Consider the following 19,662-nt stretch of genomic DNA (forward strand, 5'->3'; position numbering starts at 1 on the left):
AATATCATGCTCTTGAAATAACCAATGAGTTGTTGAACTTTCAATCACCAAAGCACAATACAGTTGTTTGACCAGTTGTGCAACCCAAATAATGTGTGACCAAGAAGAATTTTTATAGTAGTTCATCGTAAGCATGATACTTCAACTAGAATATTTTATGAAAATAAGTCTACAATTACATTATGGAAAAATCCAATGTTTTATATTGATATTTAATTTCATAATATCTGAAAGTTGACGTGAAATCAAAGTGCTTAAGAAAAAAATACTAAAATAAAATCATTGATAACGACAAATTTTATCAACAAGTTACTATAGTAATTAATTTAAACACCAATTCATAAACTAAAAATAATAATTAAAATAATTTCAAAAAATTATAATTAGTATTTAAATTTGTAACTAAAATAATTTTTAATAAAAATTGGTCACAACCATTAATTAGATTAAAAAAAAAATTAATCTCTAACTAGAAAATTGGACTTTAAACATATTTTTGTTAATAAAATTTGTTATTATTTAAGAGTTTGTTGGTAATGGAACAAATTACAAATATTTTTAGTAAACCCATTAAAGATTGAATTATTTTAGAAATTAAAAGAGGAGTTTAGTTTAGTTAAGGTAATGAAAGGAATTAATAAATTTTTACTAAGTCATTTTATTATTTTCTCCTTATTTAAGGATTTTGTTTCAATTTAAGATGCAGCCATATTTTTATTTGATTTTAATTATTTGACGTATTTTATGAAATCTACATAAAACATCTACAAAAATTCCTTAATATGAAAGCAGATGATGAATTATTAGATAATGTGATAAAAGTTGTTTTTCTTATTTCATTCTTTCATGATAATACATTTTATTGAGGTATAGGATTAGTTAAAAAGGGGCTTGATTGTTGCAATCCAAATTGTTCCCAGGACTCACACCGAGCAACTGACAGTACCTCTGGTAGAACCCGATCCGACTCTGGACCCGAGAATCCGGGCCGCGCCCACATTCGAGTCCGCCGTTGATTATGTTGGTGATAACACCGTAGCCGGGAAGCCGCCCAGCGTTGGTGTCAGCAGCAGATGGCGTCCATCCTCCGGTAATGACATTATGGGACGATGGCTTGTTTCCTTGTGGCCTCATCCAAAACCATATAGCTGTTCTGAACGCTACGTTTCGGTCTCTTGCTACTAGATCCGGATCATTCGTCAAATCCAATCCAAGTTCGCTACCAGCTAGCCCATAATTGTAGTTGCTGTGTGTTCACAACAAAAGAAATCCTTTTAGAGAAAAAGTTAAGATAATTTGTGTTATTTCTCTTAATTAAGATTTTTGATTACTTACTGTGTGAGTTGAATTGGTCCACGTCCGTAATAGCTTTTACCAGGAGCACATGGCCATCCTCCACCACTGCAATAAACCTGCTGGTTCCGTTCGTTGATAAAACAATATCCCCACGCATATGGACCATCTGGTGCACTTGGCCATCCTCCTATACGCAAACCAAAACATTAATTATTCGCACACACACACATATATAAAATCATTCCAAAACTACTATGAACGATCGAACCTGTGGTTTCATGAGAAGTTTGACCGAAGAAAGCTGCCATCTCCCTTTTGCGGGTGTTGGTATCACCTGTTGTGCCAAAACCTCTGAAAGATCTAGCAGCAGTGATAAAAGCGTCATAGGTGTAGAATCCACGCCCCGGACATGCTTGATTATTCCGGTGTTTTAGCATTTCTTCGAACAGAGAAGGGCTAATGATGCTGCTGATATCGCCGCTGCTACTAGCTTGACATTGGCTCTGGCAACCTGTTCCACAATGTTCATTGCTGTTTCCGCACCACCCATATTGGCTGCAACATAACCCATTTCCGCACACTGCTCCACCAAATTCTCTACCGCATCGTTGCGCTTTGGCCCCAACCATCAGCGTCGCCACCAACAGGCATAGCATCAAAGAACACAGTTTCATGTCACCCATTGTTAAGAAAGAAATGGTGAATGATATGTTTGTTTCATTCCGACGATCGATTGAGATATTTATAGATCAACTGTGATCACTGAATTTAATTTCGTACGCCTTTTTTTCAAATTTGGCTCCTGCTTCGTCTTGCGAATGCATGCATGATGTGATATTAATGAAGTTGACTCCTACATATGGAGACGAGAGTACGCATAAAATTACGTTGAAAGTTCAAATGCTTAAGTAGTTCATTAAGAAATGCTCTATACTGTAACTAATCAGCAAACATTATTAGACAGTTCTTTGGCTCCTAACGATTTCTAATGAAAATACATTTAATTTTTTAATTTTAAAATAAAATAATTAATATGACTTAATTACATACCACATAAAGATTTATCAATAACATGAATTACCTAATAATTTTTCATTAGGTTTAATTAAATTTTAAATTGTCATATTTTTCATATTTTTCTATTGTATCAAATATATTCAAAGTTTTTATATTTTCTATTGAGTTTTTACTATTTAATTTTTTTTTGGATTATTATTGTCCATTTTTTTTATTAATTTTATTCAAAAATGAGTTGGATTATGAAGTTCTCATGTCCCTATTGATTTCCATTCATGTAGGTAATAACTATCCCTCTTTTCAACTCACTTTTCATAAAACAATATTGAAGTCTTTTATCGTTTTATATTAATCATCAAATTTTACATTTTTTTAATGTAAAAACAAGTTAGGTGACGAAGTAAGATAATAATTACGTGTGATTAAATATCATACTCAATTAAAAAAATTAAATATGTTCTTAATCCCTTAATTTTTCATGAAAATTAAAATTAGAACTGTATGGATTTAATTCTCTTAATTAAAATTTGACTTTTTTTCAAAATTTTAATCCAATTTAGTTTTCTAACTTTAGAAATGTATGGATTTAAGTATTTTAATCAAATTTTGTTAAGTTTATTTAACGTTTCAAATGCATTTTATGATAATATTTGAGTTGTTTACACAGCTTAACACATTCATTTTCGCTTCAACGTTAGCTAATAAACTATTATGAGATACGTTTAAAACGTACAATAAGCTTAAAAAAAATTAGTTAAAATGATTAAATTATAGATGATGGGCTAAATTAGGCCAAAGTTTGAAAGAGAGACTAATTCTAATTTTCACTAATAGTTAAGGGATCAAAAATATATTTAACCCATTAAAAAATTTAAAATTTTTTAATACTTCATAGAAAAAAATACTAATAAGTATTTGTTGAAAATATCTTAAAGGAATTAAAATTTAACTAAACCTTTTTCCTTAAGTATATATTTAATGTGATGGCTAAATGGTAAAAAAAATCAAAGACAAAGTCAATGCCCTATTTTGATGGTGAGAAATAATGTTCTTGCACTTCCATTACTATTACATTGTGTGTGGTTGTTACTTTTTATTCACTTGCACATATAATCTTTTTTTTCTGAAAAATAATATTCAGTTTTCTAATTATGTGTCACTTAAGAAAATGGGTGAACTTTTAACACTTTCTATGATTATTCAGCAAATTTAAGAAAATAATCGTTAACAAAGTCATTGCAAGTAAATGTTTGAAGAAAACAATAACAAGAAATTCACAAAGTTAAGAGAAAAAACACTTTCATGTAGTATCTAAAAGGATATATATATATATATATATATATATATATATATACACTGGAATTATCCTTTTAGATATTAAGATAGTTAATGTATAAAATATTACTAGTAATAATTAAAACATAAGGAAGGACGGATGATATAAAAAAAATACAAATTTATTAAATTGTATTAACATTCTTTTATAAGAATACGAATAATGAAAAATAACTAAGTATTATACCCACAATTGAGGTGTGACATTATGATCATTTAGTGGCTGAAAGTAGTTAATAATTAAAAGATAAACCATACGTTTGAAGAAAATAGTTAAGAATAGTATAGAAAATCTTAACGGTATATATATATATATATATATATATATATATATATATATATATATATATATATATATCGATATCATTATGTCAAAAATAATTTATTGTTTGGTAAAAAGCTTCTCCTCGTGATATTTATTACTTATGTACTCAAAATATCTGCTGAGAAACAATTAAAGTGCCGTATTTGAAGGGTACAAACTAGCCTTTTGAAAGTTCTTCCAAATATACTTGTGTTCATCATCAGAAGAAATATATAACTAAAAAACAATAATATAAATTTTTTACTTTTTATTAGTATTTTAAATTATCTAATTTTAAATATGTAGTAGTATTTTAAATTATCTAACTTTAAATATGTAAATTAATTTAATATATTTCTAAATTTTCAAATTATAATTTTTAAATTTTCTATCTGTATAATATATTTTTATTATACAATATATTAACTTTTATTAAAATTTTTAATTATTCAATTTTAAGTATTTAAATTATTTTAATATGTTTTGAAAATTTTAAATTTGTTTTGAATTTTTCTATATTTTTTAAATAAAATATTTAAAATTTTATGAAAAATAGATTATCCTTTAAAAATAGTCATCCAAAGATTAAAAAGGATGCACATGAATATGATGTAAGCGTAAACGCAGAATATGATCCTAATATTGATTCTGACAATCAATCATAAACAATATCCCATACTGATAATCATGCTGTAAAAAGTCAACGGAAGTATTAGAGCACTAATGATACAATGATCTTCCTCCTGTAGAGCACCTTTATTTCCATTTGGTTTTCTCTCTTGATGGAGATAGGGAGAAAGGATCAGAAAAGGTACTTTATGACTCTGTGTGCTCTCAGAAGGGGATCACGATCATTTATAAACTGAATTACTTAAGTTTTAGTATTTCTAATTTGGCCCCTCATCAAATTAGAAATTACTAAGTGGTTTCTACACAATATTTATTTTCATAACATATGCCTTTAGCCAAATCTTTAATTTAGTCATATCACTTTATTATTTGACTTTATAAATAATGGTCCTAACACATTTAATTATGTATCATATATATGCATGACCCAAAATTACTAACATATGATGGTAACTAACCACATTTCTGTCATGTAGAAAAAAAATGTTCTTATTTGTAAACTAGCGAACATCTATTTTAACATCTATACGTGGGTTAAAAAAATACCCAATGTATCCATGGTTAGGGATGTCAAAAACATTCGTACCCGCGGGTATCCGCGGATAAAACCCGCAACGGGTAGGAAATGGATATTAAAAATGGATACCTGCTACCCGCGGGTACGGGTATTTTTGATACCCGCATGTTAACGGGGCGAGTATGGGTATCATAGTATCCGTACCCGTGGATACCCGTACCCGCTACACTTTAATTCACAAAAGTATCCTCATATATATATATATATATATATATATATATATATATATATATATATATATATATATATATATATATATATATTAGTAAAAAATATTCTAGCCTAATTTTCCTAAGTTGCACATCTTGTCTTCTGTCTTCATTCTTCAAACTTTAAGTATTGGTACGTTGTCTTCTTCCAAGTACTTCCTTTATTTGAAATTGGCCATATACATGAAATTCCTATATAGACAATGACGTTTATGGTATGTTTGTTGTCAAATGATGGAATAAAAATAAAATGCTAGGCACGTGACAATTGAGGTTTATTATTTGTTTATTTTGTTTATTTTTTAGGAATCAATTGGAGAAAGTGGATTTTTTTATATCAAAATACTAATTAAAGAATTTTCATTGTGTTGAACGTCATTCTATATTTACTTTTATAATTATTTGGACTTGTATGAACTTGAGTTTTTTTGAACTTTATTTAAAATTTATGACAGTGATGTATTTTATTTTATTTTATTTGAATTTATGATTAAATATTTATTTTTTAAATAATTTTGTAAATACTCGCGGGTACCCATGGATACCCGCAGATATGAAAAAAAATAGGCGGGTACCCGCTTAACAGATACCCGACGGATATGAATACGGGTACGGGGCGGATATTTATCCAACAGGTAGGGTACAAGGAACTACTACTCGTACCCTACCCGTCCCGTTGACATCCCTATCCATGGTATTGAAATTTTTTCCTATGATCAATAAAAGTATAAAATGTAAATCCAAATAAAAATTAGTTTATTTAATTCCAATAAAATAAATTTAAACACCATTTGTCTCTTTAAAATATAATTAAAAAAAGTAAATTGTATAAAGTAAAATAAAGTTAGAAAATTTTTAATTAACATTTTTAAGATAACAACTTACATATTAACTTTAATTTTAAACAATCTAAAATAAAAAAATAAATTCATTAAAAAGATCTTAGTAAAATTACATTTTATTTAAAAAGGTTAATTTAATGAATTCAATACAAGATGTAAAAGTATGACAATATTGGTCTAATTTGTTACCATAGATTAATGTTTTAGGTCCATGTACTCTTGGCTCTTAGGTTAACACACACACACACACACACATATATATATATATATATATATATATATATATATATATATATATATATATATATATATATATCACATCTTGTAACATTATATACACACTCAATAATATATAATCTCTTTCTTTATATATTTCTTTGGGTTAGCTTTGTGTATATATATCACACATCTTGTGACATTTTATACATAATCAATAATATAAAATCTCTTCTTGATATCAAGAGTGTTGGGAAATTCATCTTGATAAGGGAATCTTGTAGTATAGTTCCTCCTTCCTAGACTCTTAGCCCTAAGTCCTCATCCTCTTCCGCAAATTTTATGATTGTGAAGAGATTCTTGCATTAGTTCCGCTTTTTTTAAACCCTTAGCCCTAAGTCCTAAAGCTTCTTTCGCAAACTTTATGAATGACAAGAAATTCTTGCATTAATTCCTCTTTCCTATACCCTTATAAGTCTTAAGCCTCTTTTGCAACTTTTATGATTGAGAAGAGATTCTTGCAAGAATTCCTCTTTCTTAAATCCTTAGCCCTTAGCCCTAAGCCCTAAGTTTCTTTTGTACATTTTATGGTTGAGAAGAGATTTTTGCAGTAGTTCCCCTTCTACACATATTTCTTTGTTCTTTGTTTTCTAAATATAGAAAGAAGTGGATTGTATATGATTGAGTGTTTATTAAATGTTATAAGAGGTGTGATATACACACATAACTAATTCTAAAAGCCAAAAGTAAATAAACCTAAAACATGAGTCTATGCTAACATCCTCAATCTCAAAATTTTACGGTTAAATGCATTGAGAGTTTGTCAAATAAAAAATGAAAGTGTGGTTTAGTAAATATATTTGTAATTTGGTAATCGAAGGAACAAATAGTAAAAATATAGTACCAAGTTAAACATGATGACAAATAAAATGACAATATATTTCAATATATAGATAAAGAAAAATGTATACTCACATAAAATGGTAAGTACGTAGTAAATATTGGGTTAAATTACTCTTTTGGTCCCTCTATTTGTCATGAAATTTCATTTTGGTCCTCAAGTTTATCGTTGTCTCAATTTGGTCCTCATTTTCTTAAAAATGACTCAATTTGGTCCTCACTTTAACTTTGACCAGACAGTGTTAAGTCAACGCCACGTGTCAATTTCTGGTTTTTTTGAATTTTTTGAATTTTTTTTGAATTTTTAATTTTTTTTTTGAATTTTTAATTTTTTTAAATTTTTTATTTTTGACACGTGTCACTTCACAATTGTGTCACGTGTCAAAGTGACTCAATTTGGTCCCTATATTTGCTTTTAATTTCAATTTAGTCCCAATTTTTATAAAAATGAAGCAATATTGTCCTCCTTAGATTGAGACTCAATTTAATCTTTGTATACAACTTATGATGATATTTTTAATAAAATTGATGTTTTTATTAAATATTTGTAGAAATATTTTTAAATAAGTTTTTTTTTTAGTTTTATTATTAAACAAAGTTAAACCCCAAACTTAATTTCAAAAGTTAACAATTTTGTCATCATATATAAAGGCATCAAGTGTATCATATTATACAAACTTAGTAAAAATTAAAAATCAAATAACTTGTCACACATAAGTTTAGGAACTAAATTCCAAGTTCAAAACAAAATCAAAGTCTAATGTTTTGTGTAGAATTTAAAGTTAATTTAAAATATTTATAGAAATATTTAATAAAAACATTAATTTTGGTAAGAATATCACCATAAAATTTATAAAAAGTAAATTTAGTAACAATTTAAGGAAGGACAATATTGCTTCATTTTTACAAAAATTAGGACTAAATTGAAACTAAAAACAAATATAGGGACCAAATTGAGTCACTTTGACACATGGCACAACTGTGAAGTGACACGTGTCAAAAATTAAAAATTAAAAAAACCAGAAATTGACACGTGGCGTTGACTTTAACACCGTTTGGTCAAAGTTAACGGTGAAGACCATAAGTCATTTTTAAGAAAATGAGGACCAAATTGAGACAACGAAAAATTTGAAGACCATAATGAAATTTTATGACAAATAAAAGGACCAAAAGAGTAATTTAACCTAAATATTGATTACGAATTTCATGAGGAAGAGATATTTTTGTCATCAGGTCAGAAAAGTAGTAAGATGAATAGCACTCATAATAACATAAGTAAACGCGGCTGCTAAGGAAATAACTATAATTTCGTGTAAGATATGCCACTCCCTAGCTTTTAACAGCAATTGCTTCTGAGAAATGTCATTGAAGCTGAATCATTGAAAATCATATATAACTGCAATTGAAAGTTCTTGCCCTTCATAAAGGATAACAGCTACTACTGCATTATACATTTTTCTTTATAATCTTTTCTCTTTTTTTGGTTATCAAGAGTTCATCAAGTCAGAATATGTCTCAAAAAACAAAATGGCATATATAAAGATTTATCCACAATGCAATTTGAGCTCACGTCATAGAATATAAGTAGGATCATTATGAACTGATTGTTACTATCATGACAACTTTTCCATTAGGTGAGATTTGTTGATCAATATGAAATGATAAGTAATTTGTATTAGTTTATTGAAAATGGATAGAAGAATAAAGGACCATTGCTGTTATCCACATCTATGTTGTGATTACAACGATTCCTTGGTTATCATTGATGACGTGAAAACTATTAGAGAGTATGAAAATCTCGTTGTGCATCATTTTTAAAAGAAAGTAATAAAAATCTTTAGTTTTATAATAACGATAATGTTGTTTTATATTAGCTACAAAATTTCATATTTTTAACGTGCGAAAACAAATAAATAATGTAACCAAGTCAATTAATGGAAAAAAAAATTAAATGATATCATTTTAAACAATATTAATTGTGTTATGTGCGGTGAGTAGGATGAGACCATCAACCATCTTCTGATTACATGTAAAGTGATTATCAACATATGGAATATGTGTAATAAATGGACTGGAAACTTGGGATAAGCCATAACTAAATTCAAGTACATTTTGAGCATTTTCATCTTTTAGAGCTAGACTTCAAAGGTAATATGTTATGGAAAGGGGTGTGTATTGCTATAGTATGGACTTTATGGAATCATAGGAACAATATTGTTTTTAGGAATGGTTTACGAGACCCCAAAGAGATCTTTAGTTTGGCCCAAGTGAAGGTATGGGCATGGTTGAAAAATAAAATGACAAATGTAAATTTTTCATGTTCTGATTGGTGCCTATGTCTCATTCTGTTTTAAGGTCCATAGTTTAGAAATTATTTATCCTTTTTGCTTTAACGAACTAGGGGTGTTAGTGAAAAACCAACACGGCAAGTGCATCGGTCGCACATAGCAAGTAATAAGTATTTTATCGTTCTCTCCCAAGGGACTTGTGCAACGCATGACAACTCTCGCAATTCATGACTCAATTAGACACAAAGTTCACATAAACACAATGGAAACTATTTTTGTATTTTATGAAACAATTGGTGTGCAACAAGAAATTAACATAGTGTATTTACAATTTGTCAAGATTAGACTTCAACCATTTCATTCTTGTGCATTCTAAATTATCTCAATTCCATATTCATGTTAAAATCAATTCACAAGAATACTCAAATCCTATTCCTAGAGCCTTTGAGCCTATGATTACTCATCAAGTTTCAATTTCTTGAATCCTCAACAAGTGAAATCATGCATTAGTTTCAAGAATCTAAGATTACTAATGAACCAAGTTCTATTCCTAGATACAAACATCCATTAGGTATTTAATTTCAAATCTAGATTCTAAAGATGTTTCTCAATACCTCAAGAATCACAAATCAAGCATGGAACAATCCACATCAAGCATTAAGCATGAAAATCAAATACTAACATGAATTGGAAAAGCATATAAATTAATAACACAATTTTACATAAAAATTCAATGTTTTACATCTAATCTCAACAAATAGAAATGGCTCTCCATGGTGGAGAACCTAGGGTTTTACAAAATTGAAGAATAGGGAAGAAATTGGAACCATAAAGTAGAAACAATCTCTCTCTCAAGGTTCTTGAATATTGCTTCATACTCTAATTGCGCCTCCCATTCGCATCTTCGCCTCCAATTTTATAGTCCATCATCCTCTCCAACCCAAAAGGGGTAAAACCTCCATGGATGAAGAAGCAAACCCAAGAAGGAGAAGGGAGAGTTTTCCAACACCCCTAATAGCCTCCAAGAGTCTCTCCCAAGCACCCAAGGTGTTTCTATTCGTGAAAAAATGAGAAATCTCATAATACTCTCGTAGAAACATGATTAAATAACTATATTCGCGTATTGGGGTCGATAATCTCGCCCAGCAAAGCCTAAAATCGACGTTCTCAGACATGTAACTCGCTGGGCGAGCCATATTTTCGCCCAGCGACTCAAATAATGCAGTTATGATCTGTCATTTTCGCGCAGCGAGCCACCAGCTCGCCCAGCGAGTGACCCTGGCATCCAATGGTCATTTTTTTGGCCTTCCAAGGGTGGTCCAAGGCAGTATATACATATATATGAGTCCTTTCTCCATGTTTGCAGTGTTGGACTTGATCTCGGTGCCCCTCGACATGATTATTTATGTAAAAATCAATCTTTCATGTCCAATCATGTTTTCTTGAGTTTGAGATTGTTTTCCTCCACCAAAATTGTTTCCTATTGTTTTATTTCACACACTCATAATAGAGATTAGAAGTAAAAAAGTATAAAACAACTAAAATACGAAACAATGCAAAAACAACATAAGCTAGAGGATTAAACAAAATAAAAGTTATGTAGGAGTTAATTTTATTCATGAAACTTAACATCAATAAAAGGTAGAAAACAACGTTATCAAGGGGCAATAAAAGGCTACATGTATATAGTTTTCTAACTTAGCCTAGACTTTACGGTCTAGAGTGCTTGGTTTTTTTCCTTGCAGATGTAGTCTTCAGTTCTCTATATGGAATAATCACTCTATTCTATGGTTGGATGAGCTATTCGTAGAGTAGTTGCAGGTAGAGGTCTACTTAGGAATTCATTGGAGCCACTTTCTTCACTTGCATTTCAATATGCAAGAGTGGTTGTAACTTGTGACAAGTAAAAATCTACAGGAAGATAAAAATGTTCTTGGTAGCTAAAACTATATGGTATGTTTATTGGTTTTGTAATTGATGAACTAGTTATTTTCTGTGTAAAAGGGTTAAAACACTCCAAGTACTTTATTATTAATATATTATTTATTTGCCGATTGAAAAATATAAAATTTTTAAATACTTAATAAAATAAAAAAGAATTAATTAACATCCAACTAAAAATATATAAATTTATGATATTTAAAACTTAATTATTATTAATTATTTTACTTTAAACTTAAAAATTTAAATATACTTTCATTAAAAATTGTTAGGAGCTAAAGAACATAGCACTGTCTGATAGTATTTACTGATTAATTATAGTACTAATTGATAAGAGCATTATTCTTAACAAATTTCTTTATCCACATCATTTGATTTTTCAAAGTAATTTTGTCCGTACTCTCGTCTATGAAGGAGTCAATTCCATTAATATTACACATGCATGCATTCACAAAGTCATGTAGAGAATATTAAGATAAGAAGACGAAAAAGCAGCCAAATTTGAAAAAAAGGCGTACGAAATTAAATTCAGTGATCACAGTTGATCTATAAATATCTCAATCGATCGTCGGAATGAAACAAACATATCATTCACCATTTCTTTCTTAACAATGGGTGACATGAAACTGTGTTCTTTGATGCTATGCCTGTTGGTGGCGACGCTGATGGTTGGGGCCAAAGCGCAACGATGCGGAATCTAAGGAGGACAATATTGCTTCATTTTTATAAAAATTGGGATTAAATTGAAATTAAAAACAAATATAGGGACCAAATTGAGTCACTTTGACACGTGACACAATTGTGAAGTGACACGTGTCAAAAATAAAAAATTTAAAAAAATTAAAAATTCAAAAAAAAAATTAAAAATTCAAAAAAAATTCAAAAAATTCAAAAAAACCAGAAATTGACACGTGGCGTTGACTTAACATTGTCTGGTCAAAGTTAAAGTGAGGACCAAATTGAGTCATTTTTAAGAAAATGAGGACCAAATTGAGACAACGATAAACTTGAGGACCAAAATGAAATTTCATGACAAATAGAGGGACCAAAAGAGTAATTTAACCCAATATTTACTACGTACTTACCATTTTATGTGAGTAAACATTTTTCTTTATCTATATATTGAAATATATTGTCATTTTATTTGTCATCATGTTTAACTTGGTACTATATTTTTACTATTTGTTCCTTCGATTACCAAATTACAAATATATTTACTAAACCACACTTTCATTTTTTATTTGACAAACTCTCAATGCATTTAACCGTAAAATTTTGAGATTGAGGATGTTAGCATAGACTCATGTTTTAGGTTTATTTACTTTTGGCTTTTAGAATTAGTTATGTGTGTATATCACACCTCTTATAACATTTAATAAACACTCAATCATATACAATCCACTTCTTTCTATATTTAGAAAACAAAGAACAAAGAAATATGTGTAGAAGGGGAACTACTGCAAAAATCTCTTCTCAACCATAAAATGTACAAAAGAAACTTAGGGCTTAGGGCTAAGGATTTAAGAAAGAGGAATTCTTGCAAGAATCTCTTCTCAATCATAAAAGTTGCAAAAGAGGCTTAAGACTTATAAGGGTATAGGAAAGAGGAATTAATGCAAGAATTTCTTGTCATTCATAAAGTTTGCGAAAGAAGCTTTAGGACTTAGGGCTAAGGGTTTAAAAAAAGCGGAACTAATGCAAGAATCTCTTCACAATCATAAAATTTGCAGAAGAGGATGAGGACTTAGGGCTAAGAGTCTAGGAAGGAGGAACTATACTACAAGATTCCCTTATCAAGATGAATTTCCCAACACTCTTGATATCAAGAAGAGATTTTATATTATTGATTATGTATAAAATGTCACAAGATGTGTGATATATATACACAAAGCTAACCCAAAGAAATATATAAAGAAAGAGATTATATATTATTGAGTGTGTATATAATGTTACAAGATGTGATATATATATATATATATATATATATATATATATATATATATATATATATATATATATATATATGTGTGTGTGTGTGTGTTAACCTAAGAGCCAAGAGTACATGGACCTAAAACATTAATCTATGGTAACAAATTAGACCAATATTGTCATACTTTTACATCTTGTATTGAATTCATTAAATTAACCTTTTTAAATAAAATGTAATTTTACTAAGATCTTTTTAATGAATTTATTTTTTTATTTTAGATTGTTTAAAATTAAAGTTAATATGTAAGTTGTTATCTTAAAAATGTTAATTAAAAATTTTCTAACTTTATTTTACTTTATACAATTTACTTTTTTTAATTATATTTTAAAGAGACAAATGGTGTTTAAATTTATTTTATTGGAATTAAATAAACTAATTTTTATTTGGATTTACATTTTATACTTTTATTGATCATAGGAAAAAATTTCAATACCATGGATAGGGATGTCAACGGGACGGGTAGGGTACGAGTAGTAGTTCCTTGTACCCTACCCGTTGGATAAATATCCGCCTCGTACCCGTATTCATATTTGTCGGGTATCTGTTAAGCGGGTACCCGCCTATTTTTTTTCATATCTGCGGGTATCCATGGGTACCCGCGAGTATTTACAAAATTATTTAAAAAATAAATATTTAATCATAAATTCAAATAAAATAAAATAAAATACATCACTGTCATAAATTTTAAATAAAGTTCAAATAAACTCAAGTTCATACAAGTCCAAATAATTATAAAAGTAAATATAGAATGACGTTCAACACAATGAAAATTCTTTAATCTTTGGATGACTATTTTTAAAGGATAATCTATTTTTCATAAAATTTTAAATATTTTATTTAAAAAATATAGAAAAATTCAAAACAAATTTAAAATTTTCAAAACATATTAAAATAATTTAAATACTTAAAATTGAATAATTAAAAATTTTAATAAAAGTTAATATATTGTATAATAAAAATATATTATACAGATAGAAAATTTAAAAATTATAATTTGAAAATTTAGAAATATATTAAATTAATTTACATATTTAAAGTTAGATAATTTAAAATACTACTACATATTTAAAATTAGATAATTTAAAATACTAATAAAAAGTAAAAAATTTATATTATTGTTTTTTAGTTATATATTTCTTCTGATGATGAACACAAGTATATTTGGAAGAACTTTCAAAAGGCTAGTTTGTACCCTTCAAATACGGCACTTTAATTGTTTCTCAGCAGATATTTTGAGTACATAAGTAATAAATATCACGAGGAGAAGCTTTTTACCAAACAATAAATTATTTTTGACATAATGATATCGATATATATATATATATATATATATATATATATATATATATATATATATAATATATATATATATATATATATATATATATATATATATATATATATATATATATATATATATATATACCGTTAAGATTTTCTATACTATTCTTAACTATTTTCTTCAAACGTATGGTTTATCTTTTAATTATTAACTACTTTCAGCCACTAAATGATCATAATGTCACACCTCAATTGTGGGTATAATACTTAGTTATTTTTCATTATTCGTATTCTTATAAAAGAATGTTAATACAATTTAATAAATTTGTATTTTTTTTATATCATCCGTCCTTCCTTATGTTTTAATTATTACTAGTAATATTTTATACATTAACTATCTTAATATCTAAAAGGATAATTCCAGTGTATATATATATATATATATATATATATATATATATATCCTTTTAGATACTACATGAAAGTGTTTTTTCTCTTAACTTTGTGAATTTCTTGTTATTGTTTTCTTCAAACATTTACTTGCAATGACTTTGTTAACGATTATTTTCTTAAATTTGCTGAATAATCATAGAAAGTGTTAAAAGTTCACCCATTTTCTTAAGTGACACATAATTAGAAAACTGAATATTATTTTTCAGAAAAAAAAGATTATATGTGCAAGTGAATAAAAAGTAACAACCACACACAATGTAATAGTAATGGAAGTGCAAGAACATTATTTCTCACCATCAAAATAGGGCATTGACTTTGTCTTTGATTTTTTTTACCATTTAGCCATCACATTAAATATATACTTAAGGAAAAAGGTTTAGTTAAATTTTAATTCCTTTAAGATATTTTCAACAAATACTTATTAGTATTTTTTTCTATGAAGTATTAAAAAATTTTAAATTTTTTAATGGGTTAAATATATTTTTGATCCCTTAACTATTAGTGAAAATTAGAATTAGTCTCTCTTTCAAACTTTGGCCTAATTTAGCCCATCATCTATAATTTAATCATTTTAACTAATTTTTTTTAAGCTTATTGTACGTTTTAAACGTATCTCATAATAGTTTATTAGCTAACGTTGAAGCGAAAATGAATGTGTTAAGCTGTGTAAACAACTCAAATATTATCATAAAATGCATTTGAAACGTTAAATAAACTTAACAAAATTTGATTAAAATACTTAAATCCATACATTTCTAAAGTTAGAAAACTAAATTGGATTAAAATTTTGAAAAAAAGTCAAATTTTAATTAAGAGAATTAAATCCATACAGTTCTAATTTTAATTTTCATGAAAAATTAAGGGATTAAGAACATATTTAATTTTTTTAATTGAGTATGATATTTAATCACACGTAATTATTATCTTACTTCGTCACCTAACTTGTTTTTACATTAAAAAAATGTAAAATTTGATGATTAATATAAAACGATAAAAGACTTCAATATTGTTTTATGAAAAGTGAGTTGAAAAGAGGGATAGTTATTACCTACATGAATGGAAATCAATAGGGACATGAGAACTTCATAATCCAACTCATTTTTGAATAAAATTAATAAAAAAAATGGACAATAATAATCCAAAAAAAAATTAAATAGTAAAAACTCAATAGAAAATATAAAAACTTTGAATATATTTGATACAATAGAAAAATATGAAAAATATGACAATTTAAAATTTAATTAAACCTAATGAAAAATTATTAGGTAATTCATGTTATTGATAAATCTTTATGTGGTATGTAATTAAGTCATATTAATTATTTTATTTTAAAATTAAAAAATTAAATGTATTTTCATTAGAAATCGTTAGGAGCCAAAGAACTGTCTAATAATGTTTGCTGATTAGTTACAGTATAGAGCATTTCTTAATGAACTACTTAAGCATTTGAACTTTCAACGTAATTTTATGCGTACTCTCGTCTCCATATGTAGGAGTCAACTTCATTAATATCACATCATGCATGCATTCGCAAGACGAAGCAGGAGCCAAATTTGAAAAAAAGGCGTACGAAATTAAATTCAGTGATCACAGTTGATCTATAAATATCTCAATCGATCGTCGGAATGAAACAAACATATCATTCACCATTTCTTTCTTAACAATGGGTGACATGAAACTGTGTTCTTTGATGCTATGCCTGTTGGTGGCGACGCTGATGGTTGGGGCCAAAGCGCAACGATGCGGTAGAGAATTTGGTGGAGCAGTGTGCGGAAATGGGTTATGTTGCAGCCAATATGGGTGGTGCGGAAACAGCAATGAACATTGTGGAACAGGTTGCCAGAGCCAATGTCAAGCTAGTAGCAGCGGCGATATCAGCAGCATCATTAGCCCTTCTCTGTTCGAAGAAATGCTAAAACACCGGAATAATCAAGCATGTCCGGGGCGTGGATTCTACACCTATGACGCTTTTATCACTGCTGCTAGATCTTTCAGAGGTTTTGGCACAACAGGTGATACCAACACCCGCAAAAGGGAGATGGCAGCTTTCTTCGGTCAAACTTCTCATGAAACCACAGGTTCGATCGTTCATAGTAGTTTTGGAATGATTTTATATATGTGTGTGTGTGCGAATAATTAATGTTTTGGTTTGCGTATAGGAGGATGGCCAAGTGCACCAGATGGTCCATATGCGTGGGGATATTGTTTTATCAACGAACGGAACCAGCAGGTTTATTGCAGTGGTGGAGGATGGCCATGTGCTCCTGGTAAAAGCTATTACGGACGTGGACCAATTCAACTCACACAGTAAGTAATCAAAAATCTTAATTAAGAGAAATAACACAAATTATCTTAACTTTTTCTCTAAAAGGATTTCTTTTGTTGTGAACACACAGCAACTACAATTATGGGCTAGCTGGTAGCGAACTTGGATTGGATTTGACGAATGATCCGGATCTAGTAGCAAGAGACCGAAACGTAGCGTTCAGAACAGCTATATGGTTTTGGATGAGGCCACAAGGAAACAAGCCATCGTCCCATAATGTCATTACCGGAGGATGGACGCCATCTGCTGCTGACACCAACGCTGGGCGGCTTCCCGGCTACGGTGTTATCACCAACATAATCAACGGCGGACTCGAATGTGGGCGCGGCCCGGATTCTCGGGTCCAGAGTCGGATCGGGTTCTACCAGAGGTACTGTCAGTTGCTCGGTGTGAGTCCTGGGAACAATTTGGATTGCAACAATCAAGCCCCTTTTTAACTAATCCTATACCTCAATAAAATGTATTATCATGAAAGAATGAAATAAGAAAAACAACTTTTATCACATTATCTAATAATTCATCATCTGCTTTCATATTAAGGAATTTTTGTAGATGTTTTATGTAGATTTCATAAAATACGTCAAATAATTAAAATCAAATAAAAATATGGCTGCATCTTAAATTGAAACAAAATCCTTAAATAAGGAGAAAATAATAAAATGACTTAGTAAAAATTTATTAATTCCTTTCATTACCTTAACTAAACTAAACTCCTCTTTTAATTTCTAAAATAATTCAATCTTTAATGGGTTTACTAAAAATATTTGTAATTTGTTCCATTACCAACAAACTCTTAAATAATAACAAATTTTATTAACAAAAATATGTTTAAAGTCCAATTTTCTAGTTAGAGATTAATTTTTTTTTTAATCTAATTAATGGTTGTGACCAATTTTTATTAAAAATTATTTTAGTTACAAATTTAAATACTAATTATAATTTTTTGAAATTATTTTAATTATTATTTTTAGTTTATGAATTGGTGTTTAAATTAATTACTATAGTAACTTGTTGATAAAATTTGTCGTTATCAATGATTTTATTTTAGTATTTTTTTCTTAAGCACTTTGATTTCACGTCAACTTTCAGATATTATGAAATTAAATATCAATATAAAACATTGGATTTTTCCATAATGTAATTGTAGACTTATTTTCATAAAATATTCTAGTTGAAGTATCATGCTTACGATGAACTACTATAAAAATTCTTCTTGGTCACACATTATTTGGGTTGCACAACTGGTCAAACAACTGTATTGTGCTTTGGTGATTGAAAGTTCAACAACTCATTGGTTATTTCAAGAGCATGATATTATGATATTAATGTAAAACTAATCTGGAAAAAGGAATAAATACTGAGCTTTAGTTATTGTCACTGCTTTTTCGTTTTAAACATTCACTCTCTAAACTTTGATAGTATTGTAATATATTATAGAAAAAAAACAGATTTGATGAACCAAAGCATAAGATACCTTTAAATTTTATAGTTCTTTATTCATCACAAAGTAGTTGCAATAATAAATTGAGAAAAGCATTAATAAATTGAGAAAAGCATGTATCGATTTTTGAAGTCCTTAAAACAGAGAATATAATACAACTAAAATCAGATAAAATAATATATACAAAAACTGTTATGATAAAAAATAATAAAAGACAAATTAGTTAAAAATACAAAATTAAAATAAATATGTACAATTAACACAATTTATTATTCATTAAAGAAACTAAATAAAGATATAAAAAGTAAATTGGCTGTATAATAAAATTTTATATGTCTAATGCATCATTGTGACCCACTTCAATTTGATGGCTTATGTTACTTAAATACATCTCCGTTCTCCACTTGGAACTCAGAACACATGGAAAGGAACCTAAAAAGATCTTAGTCTTGCCTTGATCAACAGCTGTGGAAAGAAGAGGATGATAAAATTTAATCCTTGGAAGAACATTACATGACACAGTAGATCAGAATCTCAACCATTCAGCATGACAGATAACCAGATCCAATTTTTATCACCAATTTTATCATCATACAGATGAATGAATAAATGAATT

The 19,662-nt window shown here is 28.3% G+C and overlaps 2 protein-coding genes across 2 annotated transcripts; one reads left to right on the plus strand and one right to left on the minus strand.

Moving 5' to 3' along the window:
• Window positions 1–808: 808 nt before the first annotated feature.
• On the minus strand, window positions 809–2,018 carry LOC114178784 (endochitinase-like). Its single transcript, XM_028064875.2, has 3 exons — window positions 1,565–2,018; window positions 1,336–1,483; window positions 809–1,246 (listed from the first exon to the last, which is right to left on the minus strand). Exons 1-3 carry the CDS (start codon window positions 1,977–1,979, stop codon window positions 880–882), a joined length of 930 nt encoding a protein of 309 aa, XP_027920676.2. The 5' UTR covers window positions 1,980–2,018; the 3' UTR covers window positions 809–879.
• Window positions 2,019–16,894: 14,876 nt separating this feature from the next.
• LOC114178785 (endochitinase-like) lies at window positions 16,895–18,113 on the plus strand. Its single transcript, XM_028064876.2, has 3 exons — window positions 16,895–17,357; window positions 17,439–17,586; window positions 17,676–18,113. Exons 1-3 carry the CDS (start codon window positions 16,943–16,945, stop codon window positions 18,040–18,042), a joined length of 930 nt encoding a protein of 309 aa, XP_027920677.2. The 5' UTR covers window positions 16,895–16,942; the 3' UTR covers window positions 18,043–18,113.
• The last annotated feature ends 1,549 nt before the right edge of the window (window positions 18,114–19,662 follow it).

Source organism: Vigna unguiculata, chromosome 3 (assembly GCF_037176805.1).
Source record: "Vigna unguiculata cultivar grain cowpea cultivar isolate G323 ecotype 2 chromosome 3, ASM3717680v1, whole genome shotgun sequence".
Lineage (NCBI taxonomy): Eukaryota > Viridiplantae > Streptophyta > Magnoliopsida > Fabales > Fabaceae > Vigna > Vigna unguiculata.

What these genes read in the sequence shown, in the direction of transcription:
- LOC114178784 (XM_028064875.2), bottom strand. Translation starts at nt 1,979, where the DNA reads ATGGGTGACATGAAACTGTGTTCTTTGATGCTATGCCTGTTGGTGGCG. An exon ending in AACTTCTCATGAAACCACAG is followed by an intron (nt 1,484 to 1,564) that starts GTTCGATCGTTC and finishes GTTTGCGTATAG; the next exon opens with GAGGATGGCCAAGTGCACCA. An exon ending in GGACCAATTCAACTCACACA is followed by an intron (nt 1,247 to 1,335) that starts GTAAGTAATCAA and finishes GTGAACACACAG; the next exon opens with CAACTACAATTATGGGCTAG.
- LOC114178785 (XM_028064876.2), top strand. Translation starts at nt 16,943, where the DNA reads ATGGGTGACATGAAACTGTGTTCTTTGATGCTATGCCTGTTGGTGGCG. An exon ending in AACTTCTCATGAAACCACAG is followed by an intron (nt 17,358 to 17,438) that starts GTTCGATCGTTC and finishes GTTTGCGTATAG; the next exon opens with GAGGATGGCCAAGTGCACCA. An exon ending in GGACCAATTCAACTCACACA is followed by an intron (nt 17,587 to 17,675) that starts GTAAGTAATCAA and finishes GTGAACACACAG; the next exon opens with CAACTACAATTATGGGCTAG.